The following is a 22,697-nucleotide window of genomic DNA, read 5'->3' as shown; positions in this document are numbered from 1 at the left end:
AGACAGGACTCCTGGCTTGACCATAGTCCCTGAAAATTTCTTCCTTGGGTGACTGCTCCCCATCCTCGGAGGCTCGCGTCCGTGGTCACCAGAACCCAGTCCTGAATGCCGAACCTGCGACCCTCTAGAAGGTGAGCACTTTGCAGCCACCATAGAAGAGACACCCTGGCCCTGGGGGACAGTGTTATTTTCTGATGTATTTGTAGATGGGACCCGGACCACTTGTCCAGAAGGTCCCACTGAAACGTCCTCGCATGAAACCTGCCGAAGGGAATGGCCTCGTAGGAGGCCACCATTATTCCCAGAACTCGAGTGCATTGATGAACTGACACTCTTTGGCTTTAGCAGGTTTCTGACCATGTTCTGGAGGTCCTGGGCTTTTTCCAACGGGAGAAAAACCTTCTTTCGTTCCGTGTCCAGTATCATGCCTAGGAACGATAGTCGAGTTGTTGGAACCAATTGCGACTTTGGCAGATTGAGAATCCAACCGTGCTGTTGAAGCACTCCCAGGGAGAGCGACACGTTCTTCAGCAATTGATCTCTTGATCTCGCCTTTATCAGGAGATCGTCCAAGTACGGGATAATTGTGACTCCCTGCCTGCGCATGATCACCATCATTTCCACCATTACCTTGGTAAAAATCCTCGGAGCCGTGGAAAGCCCAAACGGCAACGTCTGAAACTGGTTATGACAATCCTGTACAGCGAATCTCAGGTACTCCTGATGAGAGGGATATATGGGGACATGAAGGTAAGCATCCTTTATGTCTAGCGACACCATAAAATCCCCCCCTTCCAGGCTGGATATTACAGCTCGGAGCGATTCCATCTTGAATTTGAATCTTTTCAAGTACAGGTTTAGGGATTTTAGATTTAAAATGGGTCTGACCGAACCATCCGGCTTCGGGACCACAAACAGGGTCGAATAATATCCTTTTCCCTGTTGGACTAGGGGAACCCTGACAATCACTTGCTGTTGACACAGCGTTTGAATTGCAGATAACACTACTTCCCTCTCTGGGGAAGAAGCTGGTAAGGCCGACTTGAAAAACCAGCGCGGGGGCACCTCCTCGAATTCCAGCTTGTAGCCCTGGGAAACAATTTCCATCGCCCAAGGATCCACGTCTGACCGAACCCAGACTTGGCTGAAGAGTCGAAGGCGTGCCCCCACCGGTGCGGACTCGCTTAGGGGAGCCCCAGCGTCATGTGGTGGACTTAGTAGAAGCCGGGGAGGACTTCTGCTCCTGGGAACCAGCCGAAGCAGGTGTTCTTTTCCCTCTACCCTTACCTCTGGCAAGGAAGGAGGAGCCCCGACCTCTTCTGGACTTATGCGACCGAAAGGACTGCATCTGATACTGTGGAGTTTTCTTTTGCTGTTGGGGAACAAAAGGTAAAAAGGTAGATTTACCCGCTGTAGCTGTGGAAACCAGGTCCGCGAGACCGTCCCCAAACAACACGTCCCCCTTGTAAGGTAAAACCTCCATATGCTTTTTTGAGTCCACATCACCCGTCCATTGGCGGGTCCATAAGGATCGTCTCGCAGAAATAGCCATGGCATTGGCTCTGGAACCCAGCAATCCAATGTCTCTTTGAGCGTCTCTCATATATAAGACTGCGTCCTTAATATGAGCTAAAGTTAACAAAATGGTATCCCTATCTAGGGTATCAAGGTCAGCTGACAGTGTATCCGTCCAAGCTGCAACTGCGCTACATACCCATGCCGACGCAATTGCCGGTCTGAGCAACGTACCAGTATGTGTATAGATAAGACTTTAATGTAGTCTCGTGCCTGCGGTCCGCAGTATCCTTGAGGGCCGCCGTGTCAGGAGACGGCAGCGCCACCTTCTTGGACAGGCGTGTTAAAGCCTTGTCCACTGTGGGAGAGGATTCCCAACGTACCCTGTCCTGCGTAGGGAAAGGGTATGCCATAAGAACCCTTTTGGGAATCTGCAGTTTCTTATCTGGAGTTTCCCAAGCTTTTTCAAATAACTCATTAAGTTCATGAGATGGGGGAAAGTTTACTACCTGCTTCTTTCCCTTCAACATGTGCACCCTCGTGTCTGGAACAGAGGGTTCATCAGTGATATGCAAAACATCCTTTATTGCAATAATCATACACTGAATATTTTTTGTCACCCTAGGGTGCAATCTTGCTTCCTCATAGTCGACACTGGAGTCAGAGTCCGTGTCGGTATCCGTGTCTACTATTTGGGATAAGGGACGTTTCTGAGACCCCGAAGGGCCCTGTGAGTTGGTCCAATCCGTGGATTGACCCCCTGTTGTCTCCCTGGACTCTGCTTTGTCCAGTCTCTTATGTAAGGATGCTACACTTGCATTTAACATATAAAACATATCCATCCATTCCTGAGTAGGCACCACCGATGGGGACACACCTCTCATATGCTCCACCTCCTCCTTGGACGAGCTTTCGCCTCAAACATGCCGACACGCACGTACCGACACCCCACACACACCGGGATATAACTATAAGGGGACAATTCCCCAACCAGGCCCTCTGGAGAGACAGAGAGAGAGTATGCCAGCACACACCCAGCGCCAAACTGACACTGGAATAAACCCAGATAGCGCTTTTATATTATAACAATAACTTTCCCACTCACTGCGCCAATATTGTGCCCCCCTCCTCTTTTTCAGCCCTCTGATCCGTGTTCAGCAGGGGAGAGTCCGGGGAGCCAGCGTCTCTGCAGCTTCTGTGGAGAAAATGGCGCTGGTTAGTGCTGAGGGATCAAACTCCGCCCCCTCCAGCGGCGGGCTTCGGTCCCGCTCTAATAATCAAAAAATGGCGGGGGTTAATCTATTTACTGCCTCCGCAGCCTAATAAACTGTATTATGCCAGCCTTGAGGTTTATTGCTGCCCAGGGCGCAGGGGCACCCATCTGTGCCTGATCTGTGCTTGTTGTGTGCGGCTTACCTCAGTGAAGATCTGAAGTCTTCTGCCGCCTTGAAGTCTTCTTTTCTTCTCATACTCACCCGGCTTCTATCTTCCGGCTCTGCGAGGAGGACGGCGGCACGGCTCCTGGACGAACTGCAGGGTGAGACCTGCGTTCCGACTCCCTCTGGAGCTAATGGTGTCCAGTAGCCTAAGAAGCAGAGCCTATCATTTAAGTAGGTCTGCTTCTCTCTCCTCAGTCCCACGATGCAGGGAGCCTGTTGCCAGCAGTGCTCCCTGAAAATAAAAAACCTAACAAAATTCTTTAAACAGAGAAACTCAGGAGAGCTCCTCTGTAATGCACCCTATCTCCTCTGGGCACAAGATCTAACTAAGGTCTGGAGGAGGGGCATAGAGGGAGGAGCCAGTGCACACCCATACTAAAAGTTCTTTATAGTGCCCATGTCTCCTGCGGAGCCCGTCTATACCCTATGGTCCTTACGGAGTCCCCAGCATCCTCTAGGACGTAAGAGAAAAGGGGAGACCTTTGGCCTTTTTGTATTTGTTGGGCCGAAAGGACTGTATGCGAGAGTGATGTGTCTTTTTCGCAGGTGTAGGAGCATAAGGCAAGAATGTTGACTTACCTGCGGTAGCCGCCGAGACTAACGCATCCAGCCCATCACCAAACAAGGCCTCACCTTTATACGGGAGAGCCTCCATATTTTATTTTGGAATCTACATCAGCATTCCACTGGCGAATCCACAACGCCCTCCGAGCCAATACTGCCATGGTAGCGGATCTTGATCCCAAGAAACCAATATATTTCATGGATTCTAGTACGTACGCAGCAGCGTCTTTGATATGACCTAACATTAGGAGTATCTCGTCTCCATCTATTGTGTCAATGTCTAATGACAAGTTTTCTGACCACTTTTCAATAGCACTACTCACCCATTCACAGACAATGGTAGGCCTGAGTAGTGTCCCATTGGCCACATCAATAAATCACCTCACTCACTTGCGGTCTGTCGGCTCCTTAAGTGAAGCCATTCCAGGCGCAGGGAGAAACACCTTTTCTCTTTTATGACAGGGCCCTGTCTAAAATGCGGGGTGACTCCCACCTTTTTTGGAAAAAAGGTAAGCTGCCTGAATTCCTTTAGGGCAGAGGTTCTCAAACTTGGTCCTCAGGACCCCACACAGTGCATGTTTTGCAGGTAACCCAGCAGGTGCACAGATGTATTAATTACTCACTGACACATTTTAAAAGGTCCACAGGTGGAGCTAATTATTTCACTTGCGATTCTGTGAAGAGACCTGCAAAACATGCACTGTGTGTGCCCCCGAGGACCGAGTTTGAGAACCTCTGCTTTAGGGAATCTGAAATTTCTGTTCAGGTTAAATCAGACCTGAGGTGGAGGGAAAATGACATTACTTCTTTACTAAAGTAAACCCTCTCCTTGTGGTAAAAGAGGGGGCTTCGTAACTTCTAACACCTCCTTTATAGCTAAAACATGTTTTGAATGCTTTTTTTGCTAACGTAGGACCTATTCCCCTGGAATCACTAGTGTCGACACAGGAATCAGAGTCCGTGTCGGTATCAGTTTGTACTACTTGTGCAAATTTGTATGTGACCCAGAAAGGTCCCTGTGGATGAAAGGCAGAACTATTAAAAATCACATCTTCAACAGATTATTTTCATTTTCTGTATGAGTTTCAGTCCAACCTCTTACTGATATGATTCACACTATCATTTAACCTTTCACCCAGTCAGGCTCTTGGTGTCATATTACACCTCTGTGTCCCTAACATGTCTTCACAGAGTTCCCTGCCACAGACATGTCACACACGTGCAGAACCACACCACAGACACTCCGGGATTTATAGGGGACAGACCCACAGTAAAATCTGTCAGAGGGACACAGATGGGATTTGCCAGTTCACAACCCAGCGCCAGTAACACAAAGTCTGTGAACACAAAATGCCCACTGACATTCAGCGCTTTTATAATGTTAATCACACAATTATATAGCACCAAATTCACTGTGCCCCCCCCCCCCCCCCCCCCCCCCCCTGTTTTGCACCCTGATACTTGTTCAGTAGTGGAGGAGGACCAGCCTTGTCTCTGCAGCCTGAGGAGAGAGAGAAAATGGCGCTGAGCAGTGTGCTGGCTGACTGAGGAGGAAGCTCCACTCTTCCATGGTGTGTTTCTCCTCAGCTTTTAGGAGGTAATATTTTATACTGGTGGGGGTAGGACTGTGCCTCAGCAACTTATGCCCCTTATTTATGCCAGTTTCCATAGGTTTCATGCTGCCCAGTGCATCCAGTCGACCTGGGCACATTTCTAAAACTGAGGTCTGGAGGAGGGGCATAGAGGGAGGAGCCAGTTCACACCCAATGAAAAGTCTTTAGAGTGTCCATGTCTCCTGCGGATCCAGTCTATACACCATGGTCTTGATGTCGTCCCCAGCATCCTCTAGGACGTATTAGAAATAGCTTATTACAATAGATGATGGTTACAATGTCATATATAGGGTATATTCAATTAGGGTCGGATCCATTCCGACATGCATTTGTCGGAATGGATCCAACAACCCCTATTCAATCTCATCTCAATTCGACTTTTAAAAAGTCGAATTGAGATGAGGGACCGGAGAAGGGGGAGACCAGCGGGCAGACGGAGGAGAGCAGCGCTACAGAAGGATGTCTCACAGCCGCCTGACCTCACTGCAGTGTCCACCCGGCTCCAGCAAGCGTGACCTCACTTGCTGGAGCCGGGTGGACGCTGTCGTGAGCGGCGCAGCTGTGAGACATCCTGCTGTAGCGCTGCTCTCCCCCGTCTCCCCGCGGCTCCCCTCTCCCTCTCCTCCTCTGGGTCCCACATCTCAGTCCGACATTTTTTTATGTTGGACTGAGATGGTCGGAAACGGGGCCAAATCCTGTCGAATTTGGCCCCGTTTCACTCAAAAGTACGTGAATCGGCAGCTATACCGCCGATTCACGTACTATTCGACAAGTCGAATTCCACAACTTGCGGAATAAAAACTGCAGGGATTGAATAGGTCGAACCATTATTTGACCTTAAAAAGTCGAAAATTGCCGTCTTTTCGACAGACGGCAGTTTTCGACCCTAATTGAATATACCCCATAGTCTCTGTACACATGTATATATCATGTGTGTGTATAGATTTATATATATATTCATTCTGTATAACATTCTGGTGAATGGGAATATTCTTCCTCTCATAAATGTGCTACATCTGTCTGTGTTATCCAAAATATGCCGTTGTTCCTGATAATATCTGTATACTGCATTTTAAGTTCCGCTTCCAGGTACTTCCTGTAATCACTAGGTGCTGGCGCTTTGGTGCATCATCAATCACTGCTCCTCCAGAGGTCATCACCAAGGAAGGCTGTAGCAGCAGGACCACCCTGGGGCCTCTGGGAGTGCTCATTCAGGATTTGTTGCAGTCCCTCCAGCGAGACTTCTCAGTGACACAGCCCGTTCCCCATGGTCGCGGTACATGTTACCCCTCCCCAGGACGGAGTTATATCTGTGTCAGTGGAAGTATATGCAGGGTGTCTAGCGCAGAACGCAGAACACTCCTGACGGCTTTCATCAGATGCAAGCGGGCAAACATCTGGCCGAAGAGATGAGGCAGCGGCTCCTGCAGGGGGTTTATAAAACAGGGTCATTTTCAGGTGGATGCATAACGCTCTGTCCTTCTGCATATGTGTAATAAGACTCACCCCTAGAATGTGCACTCTGTTGTAATAGCAGCTGAAGTCCATGCTGAGGCCTACAAGGAATTTACATACCTGGAACAAAACAAGTTAGATGTTATTTCATATACGTGATGTTTCCCACCACAATCTTTCAGCACCAGTAAGTCAGGAGCCTCATATCACTACTCTGTGCTGCTGGGGGACTCTGCTCCTCCCACTATATAACACTCAGCCTGTGGCTTCCTGCTGCCTCCATTCCCCTCCTCACATCATGTCACTGCCCCTGTCACATGCAGCTCTGTCCTCACTGACACATCACTTATCTCCAGATATACTCTATGCTGCTGGGGACCCTGCTCCTTCCACTATATAACTCTCAGTCTGTGGCTTCCTGCTGCCTCCATTCCCCTCCTCACATCATGTCACTGCCCCTGTCACATGCAGCCCTGTCCTCACTGACACATCACTCATCTCCTGATATACTCTGTGCTGCTGGGGACCCTGCTCCTCCCACTATATAACTCTCAGTCTCTGGCCTCCTGCTGCCTCCATCCCCCTCCTCACATCATGTTACTGTCCCCTGTCACATGCAGCCCTGTCCTCACTGACACATCACTCATCTCCTGATATACTCTGTGCTGCTGGGGACCCTGCTCCTCCCACTATATAACTCTCAGTCTCTGGCCTCCTGCTGCCTCCATCCCCCTCCTCACATCATGTTACTGTCCCCTGTCACATGCAGCCCTGTCCTCACTGACACATCACTCATCTCCTGATATACTCTGTGCTGCTGGGGACCCTGCTCCTCCCACTATATAACTCTCAGTCTGTCTTCTTGCCTCCTCCATTACTCTCCTCACCTCATGTCACATACAGCCCTGTCCTTACACAATCATAGGTGAGCAGGTTACTGCCTCCCACAGCATCAGCACACATCTGACATAATCAGTGCTGCTGATTGGCCATTTATCATTATTATTATTGTGAACAGTCATGTATAGAGCGCACACGTATACCGCAGAGCCGTACAGAGTATATTTCCGTCACTCACATCAGTCCCTGCCCCAGTGGAGCTTACACTCTATAGTCCCCATCATATGGACACACATACACTGCTGGGTTCGTTTTTTGTAGGAAGCCAATAAACCGTATGTTTTTGGAGAGTGGAAGGAAACCCACGAAGAACATACAAACTCCACACAAACATTGCCTCGGTCAGTAATTAGACTCAGAGCAGTGAGGCGGTAATACTAACCACTACACCAACTGTACTGTGTCATATTCCAGGTTCTTCTATCCTACCCACTTCAGAAGTAGGGATATAGCAGAAATAACAGGCTCTCTATACAATCCTACCTATGCCCTGCAGACTCAGCTGGATGCTGCAACTACCATCATCCAGCCCCGGGAGAGACCACTCACCGCCTCCGTGTTAGCTGTGACCCGGATCCCGGGGGACGTCAGGGAAATCTCTGCCGACTGGCTGAGGACCTCTGGGAACATCATGATATAATTGAAGAGAAGAAGCCATTCTCCCTGTGTGGTGAAACGGGAGACGTGAGCTGGCTGTGCGCAAACCCTACAGGCTGCAATCCAATGAAGAGCATGCTACGGCCGTTCTGCTCCTGTCCATGTTTCCCTGCAAACCTCCAGAGAGATCCTCAGCATATTCTATAGACACACAGTAATATATATCAGAGGCTGTGCCTGCTTTATAGGATCCCTAGCGGAGTTCGACCACCATACTCTATCACTCCCCTGCAGACAGCCGTCATGTTCCGAGCAATCAGCTCCTATAACACAGCAGGCGCACAGTGACTGACAGCTTGGCAGCCGGCCTTTGCAGATATGCAGCCTGTGGATTGGCTGAGTCACACATAAGGATGCAGCCAATCACAGGCCTGTGAAAGCAGCATGTGCTCACCTCCTCACTCAGGCTGGAATAGTTGATTTCTTCAGCCGGCGGGAAGCCGGGATACAAGCCTGAAAGAGAGGAATGCTGGTCACGTGACCCTACTCAACCACCCATTACCCAGCACCGCAGGCTGCTGTCCAGAATAACCGCCAGGACTTTGTACCTTGGTGGACAGCGCTGTCATAGCTATTAAACATGGTGGCCAGGCGCGCGCAGTTATACATCACAAACGCTCCACTCTTTGTTCCCTTTGTGGTGATGTTTGAGTCCTCTATGTCCACAGTTACCTGCACGGAAAACACAAACAAGAAAAAAAACAAAACCGTTTAGTATACTTTATATTTCTTTTTGTTTTAATGACATGTTGTGCTCTATTGCTCCGAGCCATTCCCACCTGATACTCTTTAGCACAAACACTGCCAATGAGGACTAAAAGGCTGATAAACAGTCACAGTTGTTGTGGAACTACAAATGCCAACATGCCTTGCTATAGTGTTGCTACTAGGGAATGTTATAAATGTGGCATCCTGGATAGCCGCATGTTGAGGACTGAACCTTAAATAATAATAATTGTATTGAATAATAAATGGTGAAAGGTCAATTCTCAACTGACTGTCCAAGCATACAATGTGGCTTAGGGGTCTATTTACTAAGCCTTAAATAAAGTGGACGGAGATAAAGTACTAGCCAATCAGCTCCTGTCATTTTTCAAACCCAGCTGTAACATGGCAGTTAGACGCTGATTGGCTGGTACTTTATCTCCGGCCAAGACAGTGATAAGAGTGGAGAAGTGAGCCTGTGGAGAAGTTGCCCATGGCAACCAATCAGCTGCTCCGTACAATTGTATAGTATGCAAATTATAAATGTTACTTCAATGCTGATTGGTTGCCATGGGCAACTTCTCCACTGGCTCACTTCTCCACACTTTTCACTACTTCATGAATAGACCCCTTAGTAAATAGACCTCTGCATGTAGTACAATGCAATAGCCAATAGCAACCAGACATTTCTTCAGCATGGTTTAGAACATGAAAGCCAACACGCGATTGGATGCTGCGAGTTACAGAACATACAGTGCATCTGGTTACTAAATAAGTGTCAAATAAGAGATCGGATATTTATGTAAAAATGGCTGAACCGCCACCTCTGAGACGTAATCAGCTTTTATTTTATTCAAGAGACATCAACATCTGCACGGAAACCATTTAGAAAGGAGAAGGATGACGTTGCTATAGGCAACTCAGCCATTTTCCTTTGCGCTAGTTGTTAGAAGTGTCCATTCATTTGTGACAGTTGGAGTACACAGTCGGGGGATAGAAATACAGGTATAAAGACATTCTGAGGAAGAGCTGGATGTTACCTGGCTGCGATGAGGTGTCGCCATGAGCTCGAACCTGACTGCGGCGGAAGTTAGACAGGTGATGATTCCATCCCAGCTGTCACCTGATATAGAACAAGTAAACGTTCAGACACTGTCTTAGGTACGTCTCTCATTGTAGTGACGAATAGACAGAATATTGGTTCAGCTGACAAAATGGCCGACTCCACTTTTGTAGGTACTCAGGTAACGGGTGCACTTTAATCCCTCCTCTATAGATTGTAAGTGCTCACAAGCAGGGCCCTCTTCTGTCATGTGTTCTTCGTTTCCTCACTTATTCTAATCCCCCCTTCCCGTGACAACCGTGGCACTAAACCCTAATGCTTAGCCGGCACGGACTCTGTGGGTATAATGTTTATATGGCTTTTATCCTCCCAAGCTCTGCCTTCATTGAACTAGAAGTCTTTTTCACTTTATATCGGCAGTGTATCTGTTTATGCACTCTTTACAGGCGCCACAGATACTTTATATATACACATATAAGGGATAATAATATAATAGGCAGATCCGTTTGTCTTATCCAAGTGCAAACATATTAAATTTGTACAATAAAGTTCCCTGCAGGTGAATTTTCTCAGTACCATACAATACATCTGCTAAATGTGCTACCCTGTGCTTTCTGCCTGAATAATCGGTTTATCACACATTAAATAAACTTTGCGGAGAGAAAACCATGCTATACGTAACCTTGTACGCTCTCTCCATACTTCATGACTGAAGCTTCACGCATCTGAGATTTCCGGAGACTGCAGAGGAGAAATAAACACAAATTGACGGATAACTAGCAAATACACCAATACAGCAGTGCGCATTAACGCTCAACGTATACTTTCTACACTCTAATACAGACAGCTGAAGCACCCTTCCCCCATGATACCGGTTAGAAAGTGGAGAATGCAGTCACTTAAGCTGCTGAGACGTCACAGGCCCTGCCCCTGTGTGACAATCAACCAAACTACACAGCAAGTCTACAAAACCATCACTCACACTGTGTCTGCTGTGGGAAGCTCCTTACAGATAACAGACCGGTGACAGAACGTGATGGTCATATTCAGTTAGTATAAACACCCCAGCTGTTTCAGGTATATCATTCCGCTCAGTTATAAAGTCTTTGGTATGTTCTCTCAAATAATGGCTTTACTTGCTATTTCAGCCAATATTTCAGTAATTTGTGATGCCACCGAGATCAAACTATGTGTACATTCACAAATAAATAATAGTCATAAATGTATCACTTTTATTTCAACAGAACCAAACGGAACTGAAACAATTCTGATATAAAATAAAATAAAAAATACAGTGCATCCAAAAAGTATTCACAGCACTTCACTTTTTCCACATTTTATTATGTTACAGCCTTATTCCAACCTGGAATAAATAAGATTTTACTCACCGGTAAATCTATTTCTCATAGTCCGTAGTGGATGCTGGGGACTTCGTAAGGACCATGGGGAATAGCGGGCTCCGCAGGAGACTGGGCACTCTAAAGAAAGATTTAGTACTATCTGGTGTGCACTGGCTCCTCCCTCTATGCCCCTCCTCCAGACCTCAGTAAGGATACTGTGCCCGGAAGAGCAGACATGATAAGGAAAGGATTTTGGAATCCCGGGTAAGACTCATACCAGCCACACCAATCACACCGTATAACTTGTGATACACTTATCCAGTCAACAAGGGAATATATGGCAAAAAGTTTGACTTCCTCCATGTGTTTTTTGGAGTCTGCATCACCTGTCCACTGCCGAGTCCACAGGACCCTCCTGGCAGAAATTGACATTGCATTAATTCTAGAGCCCAGCAGGCAAATATCCCTCTGGGCATCCCTCATATATAGGACATATATCTTTTATATGCCCCAGGGTCAGCATAATGGTATCCCTGTCCAAGGTATCCATTTCCTCAGACAGATTATCTGTCCATGCTGCTACAGCACTACACATCCACGCCTACGCAATTGCCGGCCTCAGTAGAGTCCCTGAATGTGTATAAACAGATTTCAGGATACTTTCCTGCTTTCTATCTGCAGGATCCTTTAGGGTGGCCGTATCCTGCGACGGCAGGGCCACCTTCTTAGATAAGCGTGTGAGAGCTTTATCTACCCTAGGGGAGGATTCCCAGCGCACCCTGTCCTCTGGCGGGAAAGGGTACGCCATAAGTAACCTTTTGGAAATCAGGACTTTCTTATCTGGGGAATCCCACGCTCTTTCACATAACTCATTTAACTCATGTGAAGGGGGAAAAGTCACCTCTTGCTTTTTCTCCCCATACATATAAACCCTCTTGTCAGGGACAGGGTTTACCTCTGATATGTGTAAAACATCCTTCATCGCTATAATCATGTAACGTATAGCTTTTGTCATTTTTGGTTGCAATTTTGCATCATCGTCGTCGACACTGGAGTCAGAATCCGTGTCGACATCTGTGTCAACCATTTTGGATAGTGGGCGCTTTTGAGACCCTGAGGGCATCTGCGCTGTAGGATCAGGCATAGGTGGAGACCCTGACTGGCCCGAGGTATCAGCTTTATCCAACCTTTTATGTAAGGAGTTTACATTATCATTTAATTCCTTCCACATATCCATCCAATCAGGTGTCGGCACCGTCGGCGGCGACACATCAGTCAACTGCACTTGCTCTGCCTCCACATAGCCCCCTTCGTCAAACATGTCGACACACGCGTACCGACACACCACACACACAGGGGAAGCTCTAAATGAGGACAGGACCCCCACAAGGCCTTTTGGAGAGACAGAGAGAGAGTATGCCAGCACACACCCCAGCGCTATATAACCCAGGGATTACACAGTAACTTAGTGTTTACCCAGTAGCTGCTGTAATATTATTAATGCGCCTAAATTTATGTGCCCCCCCCCCCCTCTCTTTTTTACCCCTCTACCGTGATTCTGCAGGGGAGAGCCTGGGGAGCTTCCTCTCAGCGGAGCTGTGGAAGGAAAATGGCGCTGGTGAGTGCTGAGGAAGAAGGCCCCGCCCCCTCAGCGGCGGGCTTCTGTCCCGCGATTTTTTTGTAAAATAAATGGCGGGGGCTCATACATATAACAGTGTCCCACTGTCTATATGCAGCTTTCGCCAGGAGGTATCAATTGCTGCCCAGGGCGCCCCCCCCTGCGCCCTGCACCCTACAGTGACCGGAGTGTGTGGGTTAGTGTGGGCGCAATGGCGCACAGCTACAGTGCTGTGCGCTACCTCATGTGAAGACAGGAGTCTTCTGCCGCCGATTTCGATGTCTTCTCTGCTTCTGCCGGCTTCTGTCTTCTGGCTCTGCGAGGGGGACGGCGGCGCGGCTCCGGGAACGGACGACAAGGTCAGGTCCTGTGTTCGATCCCTCTGGAGCTAATGGTGTCCAGTAGCCTAAGAAGCGCAACCTAGCCGCAGTTAGTAGGTTTGCTTCTCTCCCCTCAGTCCCACGTAGCAGAGAGTCTGTTGCCAGCAGAAGCTCTCTGAAAATAAAAAAACCTAACTAAAATACTTTCTTATTAGCAAGCTCAGGAGAGCCCACTAGGAGCACCCAGCTCTGGCCGGGCACAGATTCTAACTGAGGTCTGGAGGAGGGACATAGAGGGAGGAGCCAGAGCACACCAGATAGTACTAAATCTTTCTTTAGAGTGCCCAGTCTCCTGCGGAGCCCGCTATTCCCCATGGTCCTTACGGAGTCCCCAGCATCCACTAGGACGTTAGAGAAAATTATTTTTTTCCCCTCAAAATTCTACACACAAGGGGGGTCAGTCCGACCCGATCGCTCGCTGCAGTTTGTCGCAGCGATCGGGTCGCGCCGCGCATGGCAGCTGTCGGTGCCTAGCGATAGCCTCTGAGACAGAGGCGGTCGCTGGGCGGGAGGGGGCTGAACGGCGGCGTTTAGGGGGAGTGGTCCGGACCGTTGGGGGGGGGGGGGGGGGCGGTCCGCGGCGGCTGCGTGACGTCACACGCAGCTGCTGCGGGCCGGGGAGCGACGAGTAGCTCCCGGCCAGCACAATGAAGCTGCGCTGGCCGGGAGCTACTCTTGAAGTGTAAAGGCATCGCCGCTGTGCGATGCCTTTGCACTTCTGCGAGGGGGGGGGGAGGGGGAGGGGGGGCGCCGGCACTGACATGTGGGTTGGGCTAGCCATGTGCTGGGCGTCCCCCCGCATGTCACTGTGAATGATCGTAGCTGTGCTAAATTTAGCACAGCTACGATTGACTCGGAATAACCCCCAATACCCCATAATGGACCACGTGAAAAAAGGTTTTTGAGATGTTTGCAAATTTATTAAATATAAAAATCTAAGAAAATCACATGTACATAAGTATTCACAGCCTTTGCTCAATACTTTGTTGATGCACCTTTGGCAGCAATTGCAGCCTCAAGTCATTTTGAATATGATGCCACAAGCTTGGCACACCTATCTTTGGGCAGTTTCGCCCATTCCTCTTTGCAGCACCTCTCAGGCTCCATCAGGTTTGATGCAAAGTGTCGGTGCACAGTCATTTTCTTTTTATATACATACCCCCGGGTGACAGAATATTACAGGCGCATTCCATCGCTTCCATGCAGCATACTGTATGAGCCCTCCCATGGAACGCCACTGTACTCTGCCTGCACACCGGAACATTCGCTTACGTTCCGTACTAAACTACCAGCGTCATAGTGAGTTTAATAAGCTTTACAATGTGTATGAGGCCTTAGAGTACCTGAGAGTTAAATCCGCCCTACAGTTACTGAAAATGCAATGTATACCTATATTCACAAGCGTGCTAGACTCTCCAGAATCCACTTACTGATAATACTGAGGGCCACTGATGGGCGATGGGAAATGGAGAACTTTCACTGGGCCGCAGATCAAAAGCTTCTGCAAAATGATAGAGAGAGAATGCATCAGTTTTAGCAACAATCACACCATGTGACCAGCCCCCTGACACTCCCCTAACACGCCCACTAAGTGGTCCATCTCGCCCGGTCACCTCCCATCACTTTTCTGATAACCGTCTGGCCAGATCGCAACAGCGCCTGTGTGCCTACACTGTATAACGCAAGCGCCATATGGGTTTTCAGTCATTTTATCAAATGCGCAGTTGTAAAAAAAAATTACTCAACTACGGGAACAGCGGCATTGGATGCAGACTGCAAATAACTCAGAATCAGGCCACATCAAACTAATTACTAGATTCGGAGCTGGGTCATAGGCCGGAATCCTTTTCTTGAGCAGGAAAAGAGGCCCCCAGAGATTAGGTAATGGCAGGAAGGGTCTCACTACACGTCCAACGTTACCCTATGGGTCCTGTGTGACTGTTTCAGCCAGTACACAGGAGCTGCTCAGTGATTATATAACTATATATTGCATGGGAGAGCAGCTAATATTTTGCCCCTGTACAAAACTAATTGCACTTCTGCCCCTTGCATCACCATGTGGTTTATACAGGGGTGAATTTGCTCCTCACTCTGAATAAAGGTCCTTCCTGACCAGCCAGGTGTCCGGCCTTTAGCTAGTACCTGAGTGACTGCCGTGGCTCCGGGGTCCAGCAATCTCCAGAGAAGGTTCAGCTTCTGTTGGTGAAACTCTTCCGCGCAGCTGACAACATGTAGCACAGTGGAGGGCGACGCCGTCTTCTGCTCATAGAGGGAAACAAAAGATGCACACATACTGTCCATTTTTTGGCTGAACCAATGAGGAGGCAGCCTATAGGTCTCTGGGTACTAGCGCTTTAGTGAGGTCTGTGGTTTCCAGCGGGTGTATAGGCCGAACCATGGAAAATAGAAGCCTGTTCCACAAAATGGCGCCCTCACCTGTGTGCAGCGTATAATGTACAAAGGGTATTCTACCCTTGACATTAGTGACACAAGATGGCACACGAGGATGTTTTCAGTGGCATTCGTGTGTCAGTCTCTCTACAACAGGGCTGGCCAAACCAGTCCTCGAGATCTACCAACAGTACACATTTCCAGACCACCTAGCTGGTGCACAGGTGTAGTCATTACTAATTAAGATGTGCTGCATTCATTCCTAACTGACAATTCTACAGATCTCCAGGAGGCCTGGAAAACATGAACTGTTGGTAGATCTCGAGGACCGGTCTGGCCAGCCCTGCTCTACAACAATAAGCCGCTCCTGACCCCTCCTGCACCACCGCCTTCCCTTACAGAGGAGACCTATTTGGCACGTTACACTCTCTCTACACCGGAGAACCCAAGTGTGGCCTGCATGCCCAACAAAGCCTGGGCCTCTGGTGAGTGCACCTGCCAGTTACTCCTGCTCACAGTCAGGTAACAGTAGGACATTCTCTAGCATGTCTTCCTCTACAGACTACTAATGATCAGCCTAACCAAAGAGTGAAATATTGGCTACAACTTTACTATACCACATCTAGCACAAGAGGGGCTCTTAAACCAGCACCTCCAAGCGAAGAAGTATAATCAGAGGGGTATTAACGGCTGTGAATGGCCATGTGTAGCAACACACTACCTGTTCCAAGCGGCAACCTCCACACCTCCTGCCAGCTGCCACTTCGGGAGATAGTTTCAGAAAGATGGTGAATGTGCAGAAGACTGGCACAGTACCAGAGGCTTTGTGATCTCCTGCACTGGTGCCATAATCCACCTGAAAGATGGCCGCTGGCAACAGGTGTAAGGAAGAGGGGCCCGCTGCTTGGCACATAGTGTGTCATGACGGAACCACACAGTGCACCTACTACAAATACGCCACTATGTGTAATACACAGTGTTGTACTTACCACTCTCTCCTGGACAGATCCCTGCAGCCTCGCTACGTGTTCCAGATCTACCGTAGTCACTGAATGAAGAAGACATTTACATGTGAGGCAGCGTGTAAGCATTTGCTTTGACTGACTGTAGTACTTTCATTTAGACAGCAGGTGTCACTATTGACATAGAACAGCAACCAAGTCTCTAAAGCAACGGCGACATCTGTAGACAATGAGAAGAACTGCAACTATCAAAGAAAATGAACTAATGTATTTGCATAAATGTTCCATGCTGGCTTTGCTGGGAATACATTATTTTATTTGTCAATATAATTCTTTACTGTGATCATTGGGACTCGTTGGGACCTGTGTCCTATCTGTAGACTTCTTGACAGATAGGACACAGGTGGTGAAAGCGGGGAATTCACCTCTTAAGCGCGGCCCATTAGTACAGGGGCCCCTCAGGGCTGTGTCCTCTCACCCCTGCTCTTCTCCTTGTACACAGATGACTGCACCTCAGAGGCGCAATCAGTAAAGATCATCAAATTCGACGACGACACCATCGTCATCGGCCTCATCAAGGACGGGGAAGAATCGGCCTATAGACGGGAAGTAGAACGGTTGGCCCAGTGGTGCAGCCACAACAACCTTGAGCTCAACCCCCTCAAAACTGTCGAGATGATAGTGGACTTCAGGAAGAAGTCAGCTAGTGCACCTCCTCTAACGATTGCTGACAGTGTGGTATCGCTAGTGGACTCCTTCAAGTTACTAGGGACCACAATCTCCCGGGACCTTAAATGGGGGTCCAACGCTGATGCCACAGTCAGAAAAGCGCAGCAGAGGTTGTTCTTCCTCAGGCAACTAAGGAAGTTCAACATCCCCCAGAAGCTTCTGCTCCTCTTCTACTCCGTGATTGTGGAGTTGGTACTGGTATGGTACGTGTTCCGCCAGCACGAGGGACAGATGCAGGCTCCAAAAGGTGGTCAGAACCGCAGGACCTGTACCTGTCCAGAGCTAAAAAGCGGGCAACAAAGATAGTAAAGGACCAGCTACACCCCGGCCACAGCATGGTAAACTTGCTTCCTGCAGGCAGGCGTTACAGGGGTGTCCCCACCGGGTCCACCAGAAGCCTCAAAAGTTTATTTCCCCAAGCGGTCCGCCTGCTGAACTCCTGAACATTGATTGACTACACGTACATGTAACTCACTTGTGTCCGTACGGTATACCTATCTGTATGACTTTACTTGCCCCCACACACACACACACACACACCTGCTTATCTGTTACCTACTTGGCTGTTGTATAGCAAACCGAAGACAAATTCCTAGTATACGCAAGTATACCTGGCCAACAAAGCTGATTCTGATTGTTACAGCAATCACATGACTAGAACCAAGCTGAAGGGTTCTGAGCCCTGGTCACTGCTACAGGACCATAGGGTGTGAAGAGACAGAAGATCCCAAGACCCTGGCTGGATGCTCCATTGTAAGATCCCTATACTTGGCAGCAGGGGTTACAGCCATGTCACAGCAGCTGTGAACATACAGTGAGCTGGTGAGAAGGGAGCCCACTAGCAGGGCCAGAAATTCACGGCTTACCTTGGAAGGTGTCCAGATTCGGGTCATATCCCTGCAGACACAAGTTCTGTTCCTCTGTATATGATTTCAGTGGGACGCTGAAGAGGACACGTTGGTAAAAAAATTCCTCTGCTGGTTGTCCGGGGTCCACACTGGTGTGGCTGGTGAGAACCTTCCCCTTCAGATAGTCTTCATAACCTGAAATAGTCTTCTCTAGAATGTCCGCTTCTTCAGTACGAGGCCAGGAGACCCCTAGCTGGTATAAAAATGCTGCAACCTCTTCGCTGTGGCCTGCCGGAACCAGATGTACCTGTTCCCTGGAGTAAAGAGGGGAATTCAGCTTTAAAGAGGAATGATGAACGAAGTTATACAATAAGAATATATAGTAATAACTGCATCTAATGTCATTTTTACAAAAATACACATTTAATGAACATACAGAGGCGGTAGGTAAATTTTAGGGGCTGTTAAACTAAACCTAAATAAGTTTAAGCACTAATGGGGTTTACATGACGCTCTGTGTTTACTGCATGGATCTTTGCCCCCATATAGCTCTACTCTGGCTGCGGAAACGTGACCCTACCACCCGCTCACTAGCTGGCTCCACATAAATGGAGGAATTTACGGACCCTCTCGATCTGAGCACCTCAGCCAGATGATCTGCTATCAACACGGCCCTCAGATGGCTGAGTTTAATGGTGTCCAGGCTGCGGCAGGCCTGCAATGGAGAGCAATTCAGAAGAATAATATTCTGCGCGCTGTCCGTTACGGAGGGAGCGGGTCTCAGATACGGAGTAAAGTCTCTGAGGACCCGATGGAAAACAGCCGGCCTGTCCAACTGCACGACGAGTCCGGCTTCAGTCTGCTGGCACCTCTTTATAGGCGGGACGCCCGAGACATTTATGGACATCAATTTTTGCAGAAGTTCTTCAGGCACCTGGGCAGAAAAAAAAAAAAGAAAAAGACACAATTGATAATCAAACTACGGTAGACCGGGAAGCTCACTTTATAACTCTCGTAATGACGAAACAGTGCTTCGTGTCTCAGTGATGTCACTAGCGCTCTGTGAATGTGTAGGCTATGGCTGAGTTCCACTGAAGAGGACACGTAACAAACAATACATTCCTCATATATGATCAGAGTAATATAAATAGTTACATAAATAGTGACAACATTCTGAAGCCAGCAGATTTCATTCATTTGCCGGGATCAGTTAAAATACCGCCAGTTGGGATCCCAGCGGTCACAATACCAACACCGGAATCCCGACGGGTGAAATGCCGCCACCGGAATGCCGGCGACACAGGCTATTCTCCCCCTGTGGGTGTCCATGACATCCATAGAGGGAGAATATAACCTGTGGCTAGCGCAGAGAGCCACCGTGCCCACAGCGTGGCGAATGCGAGCCCGCAAGGGCGTTTCTAGCACTCGCCTCGCTGCCGGCATACTGGCGGACAGGATCGCACTGTTGGGATCATGACAGCCGGCATATCATTTATCTGCTCATTCATACAGGCATGTGACCTGTGGCTCTTCCACTGCGGTTGTACTGTAACTCCCAGCATGATCTGTACACCATTACCGCAATGGAGACAGGCTGCCTTATATAATGTGTCCTTAGAATTAGGCTTACCATACTATCCCTTTAAACTGGGACACATGGATTACACAGGTTCTGTGGCTGATTAAAACCAGGTGAAAATCAGGTTTGAAGTCAGCCAGCCCCAGAACCTGTGTAATTTATGAGTGTCCCTGTTTAAAGGAATAGGATGGTAAGCCTAATTAATGTGTCTATATTAAGAAGATAAACATCTCTTTTCAGTCAGACTTGACAATCTGTTGCATCCCAGCAGCTGTGGAACCAGAAGTCCCAGCATACCTTGGTTTTTCCACAGGAATGCTGAGACTTGTCGTTCCACAACTGCTTAATTCATTGCTACAAGCTGCCGGCCTTACAAGGACCACTCCACCCCACCCCAGCAGCATGCATCAACATTGAGATCAGCCCCATATGCCATGCACCTCTCCATCCGGGAAGCTTTTCTGCAGCGCTCCTCGGGGTGCCAGGAAATCTCTGCTCCTCAGGTTCTTCTGGCTGCTTTCTTTGAACCAGGCGGTAGGTGGCGCACGGGAGCCCTCCAGTGCAGCACCTAGGGCCCGCAGGGCTTCGGACACCCAGACTGGACCCGTCCCGCTGCGCTCAGCCTCCATGGCTAAGAGAAAGAACGAAACGGAACCTTAGTGTTCAAACCACTGTTTATGCGGAAGGTAATGCCTGTGGACTGTAGGGTATGACGTTTCTGGTTTGTTATGGAAGCCATATTGGTTGTGGCATAGTTTGAGGAATTCATAGTTTAAACTGAATTGTATCAGGTTATCCCCAAGAACCATTTTACAGTGCAGTCACTTACATCTTAGACATGTATTTTACAGCTATTCATTAATATTTGTTGAAGGAAGTTGTTACTATGTGGATAATACATACCCTCCAACAATACCTTTTTAACAGGTACAGTGCCTTTTTTTTATGGTCTGTACCGATTTTTGTCTCTCCAAACTTCCATTGAAAGGATAGGAAAAGGGTAAATGCTAGATTCAAGTGGCCTAAGGGACCTTTTACGTCAGGGGGAGGAGCCACGACACAAAGGGGAGGAGCTAGGCCAGCGGGATAGTTCCTCTACTATCCACGCCACCAACTATTACCTTTAGTAATCAGATGGCGAGCGAAGCGAGGCCGCGAGGGTACTTCTCAGGTACCCTGTTCAGCCATAGCTCCTCCCCCTGTTGACGTGCCTCCTCCCCTAGTGACGTCAGAAGTCCCTTCTCCCACTCCGATTTAGAAACAACCATGGAAGCACTGTCAGCAGGGTTGTGTCGATGTTACCTTCGTGCTCAGGACCTGGAAGTGACATAACGAGTGGGCAGGAGAGAACTTCCACCCTTACAGCACCTAAATGTTTTCTTCGTTCTCCGTCCATTTGGGGTCAGTTTTCTTTTCTATGCAGCATTGGACCATTGCGGGCTCGCTTTGCTCCGCTCGCCACGCTTAGGGCTCGGTGTCTCGCTTCGCTCACCACACTTTACTATTGGTTGATTCTATATCGGAGTGGGAGAAGGGACCTTCTGACGTACCTAGGGGAGGAGACACGTCACCAGGGGGAGGAGCTATGGACGAACAGGGTACCCAAGAAGTACCCTCGCGGGCTCGCTTCGCTCGCCACGCTTCGGGCTCGGTGGCTCGCTCCGCTTCGCTCGCCACCTGATTACTAAAGGTAATAGTTGGTGGCGTGGATAGTAGAGGAACTATCCCGCTGGCATAGCTCCTCCCCCTTGTGTCGTGGCTCCTCCCCACAAATGGAAAAGGTCCCTTAGCCCACTTGATTCTAGCATCTACCCTTTTCCTATACTTTCAATGGAAGTATAGAGAGCCAAAAATCGGTACAGACCATAAAAAAAGGTACTGTACCTGCCAAAAAGGTACTATTGGAGGGTATGTCTATGGTGTCGTGGACCCCCACGAGTGGGAATAGCCATTGTCCCCCTGCTGTCTTTGTGGAAGTCGGGGATCCCGGTGTTGGGATCCTGACTGCCAGGGTGATAACCGCATCCCCAATTGTCAATACTGAGAAGCATACACATTTCCAGGCATAAGCATATCCAGTGGCAAATACTGTGGGCGCTATTCAAATGATATATCACACCCAATCTCCTTTCTAAAGTGATCCCCGTTATTGCACATATCTCGCCCATAGTAATCAGGTTTAGCTGTGTAAAGGGTTAGGGCGCCCTCGCTACCAATACCGCCCTATGTATTACAAAGTAGGGACAGTTGTGTCATGCAGAGTTGATTTTGCAAATATCTCCAAGAGTCTGACCCCCTTCTGGCTGCACGTTGTAGAGTCATTTTTGGGCCACTTCATGCAGTCGCTTCAGCTTGGTGGGTGGTTTTTTTTTTTAAATAGAGATCTTCATCTTGTTAACTTTTTTTCTCTGACGTCCTAGTGGATGCTGGGAACTCCGTAAGGACCATGGGGAATAGCGGCTCCGCAGGAGACTGGGCACATCTAAAGAAAGCTTTAGGATCACCTGGTGTGCACTGGCTCCTCCCCCTATGACCCTCCTCCAAGCCTCAGTTAGATTTCTGTGCCCGACGAGAAGGGTGCACACTAGGGGCTCTCCTGAGCTCTTTGTGAAAGTTTTAGTTTAGGTTTATTATTTTCAGTGAGACCTGCTGGCAACAGGCTCACTGCATCGAGGGACTAAGGGGAGAAGAAGCGAACTCACCTGCGTGCAGAGTGGATTGGGCTTCTTAGGCTACTGGACATTAGCTCCAGAGGGACGATCACAGGTTCAGCCTGGATGGGTCACCGGAGCCGCGCCGCCGTCCCCCTTACAGAGCCAGAAGAGCGAAGAGGTCCGGAAAAATCGGCGGCAGAAGACGATCCTGTCTTCAGATAAGGTAGCGCACAGCACCGCAGCTGTGCGCCATTGCTCTCAGCACACTTCACACTCCGGTCACTG

General features: G+C 48.8%; 1 protein-coding gene across 2 annotated transcripts; it reads right to left on the bottom strand.

The window, feature by feature from the left end:
* Window positions 1-5,727: 5,727 nt before the first annotated feature.
* DALRD3 (DALR anticodon binding domain containing 3) lies at window positions 5,728-20,420 on the bottom strand. Of its 2 annotated transcripts, none has more exons than XM_063941129.1 (13): window positions 20,199-20,420; window positions 18,806-19,113; window positions 18,198-18,493; window positions 16,630-16,688; window positions 15,392-15,508; window positions 14,680-14,750; window positions 10,594-10,652; window positions 9,889-9,971; window positions 8,692-8,815; window positions 8,538-8,596; window positions 8,036-8,149; window positions 6,638-6,706; window positions 5,728-6,555 (listed from the first exon to the last, which is right to left on the bottom strand). In XM_063941129.1, exons 1-13 carry the CDS (start codon window positions 20,385-20,387, stop codon window positions 6,436-6,438), a joined length of 1,668 nt encoding a protein of 555 aa, XP_063797199.1. In that variant the 5' UTR covers window positions 20,388-20,420; the 3' UTR covers window positions 5,728-6,435. The 2 variants fall into 2 exon arrangements, with proteins under 2 accessions (XP_063797199.1, XP_063797200.1); XM_063941130.1 differs by having other exon boundaries at window positions 19,049-19,113.
* Window positions 20,421-22,697: the final 2,277 nt, after the last annotated feature.

Source organism: Pseudophryne corroboree, chromosome 9 (genome assembly GCF_028390025.1).
Source record: "Pseudophryne corroboree isolate aPseCor3 chromosome 9, aPseCor3.hap2, whole genome shotgun sequence".
Lineage (NCBI taxonomy): Eukaryota > Metazoa > Chordata > Amphibia > Anura > Myobatrachidae > Pseudophryne > Pseudophryne corroboree.
The sequence above is the reverse complement of the archived record's forward strand: the minus strand, read 5'-3'. Positions and strand labels throughout refer to the sequence as shown.

Bases quoted from the DNA above. Each gene is read 5' to 3' on its own strand.
- DALRD3 (XM_063941129.1), bottom strand. From the start codon at position 20,387: ATGGAGGCTGAGCGCAGCGGGACGGGTCCAGTCTGGGTGTCCGAAGCC. The intron at 18,494-18,805 runs GTCCGTAAATTC...TCTTTACTCCAG, and splicing joins GAGGTGCTCAGATCGAGAGG to GGAACAGGTACATCTGGTTC. The intron at 9,972-10,593 runs GTTACGTATAGC...GTTCTATATCAG, and splicing joins GTATGGAGAGAGCGTACAAG to GTGACAGCTGGGATGGAATC.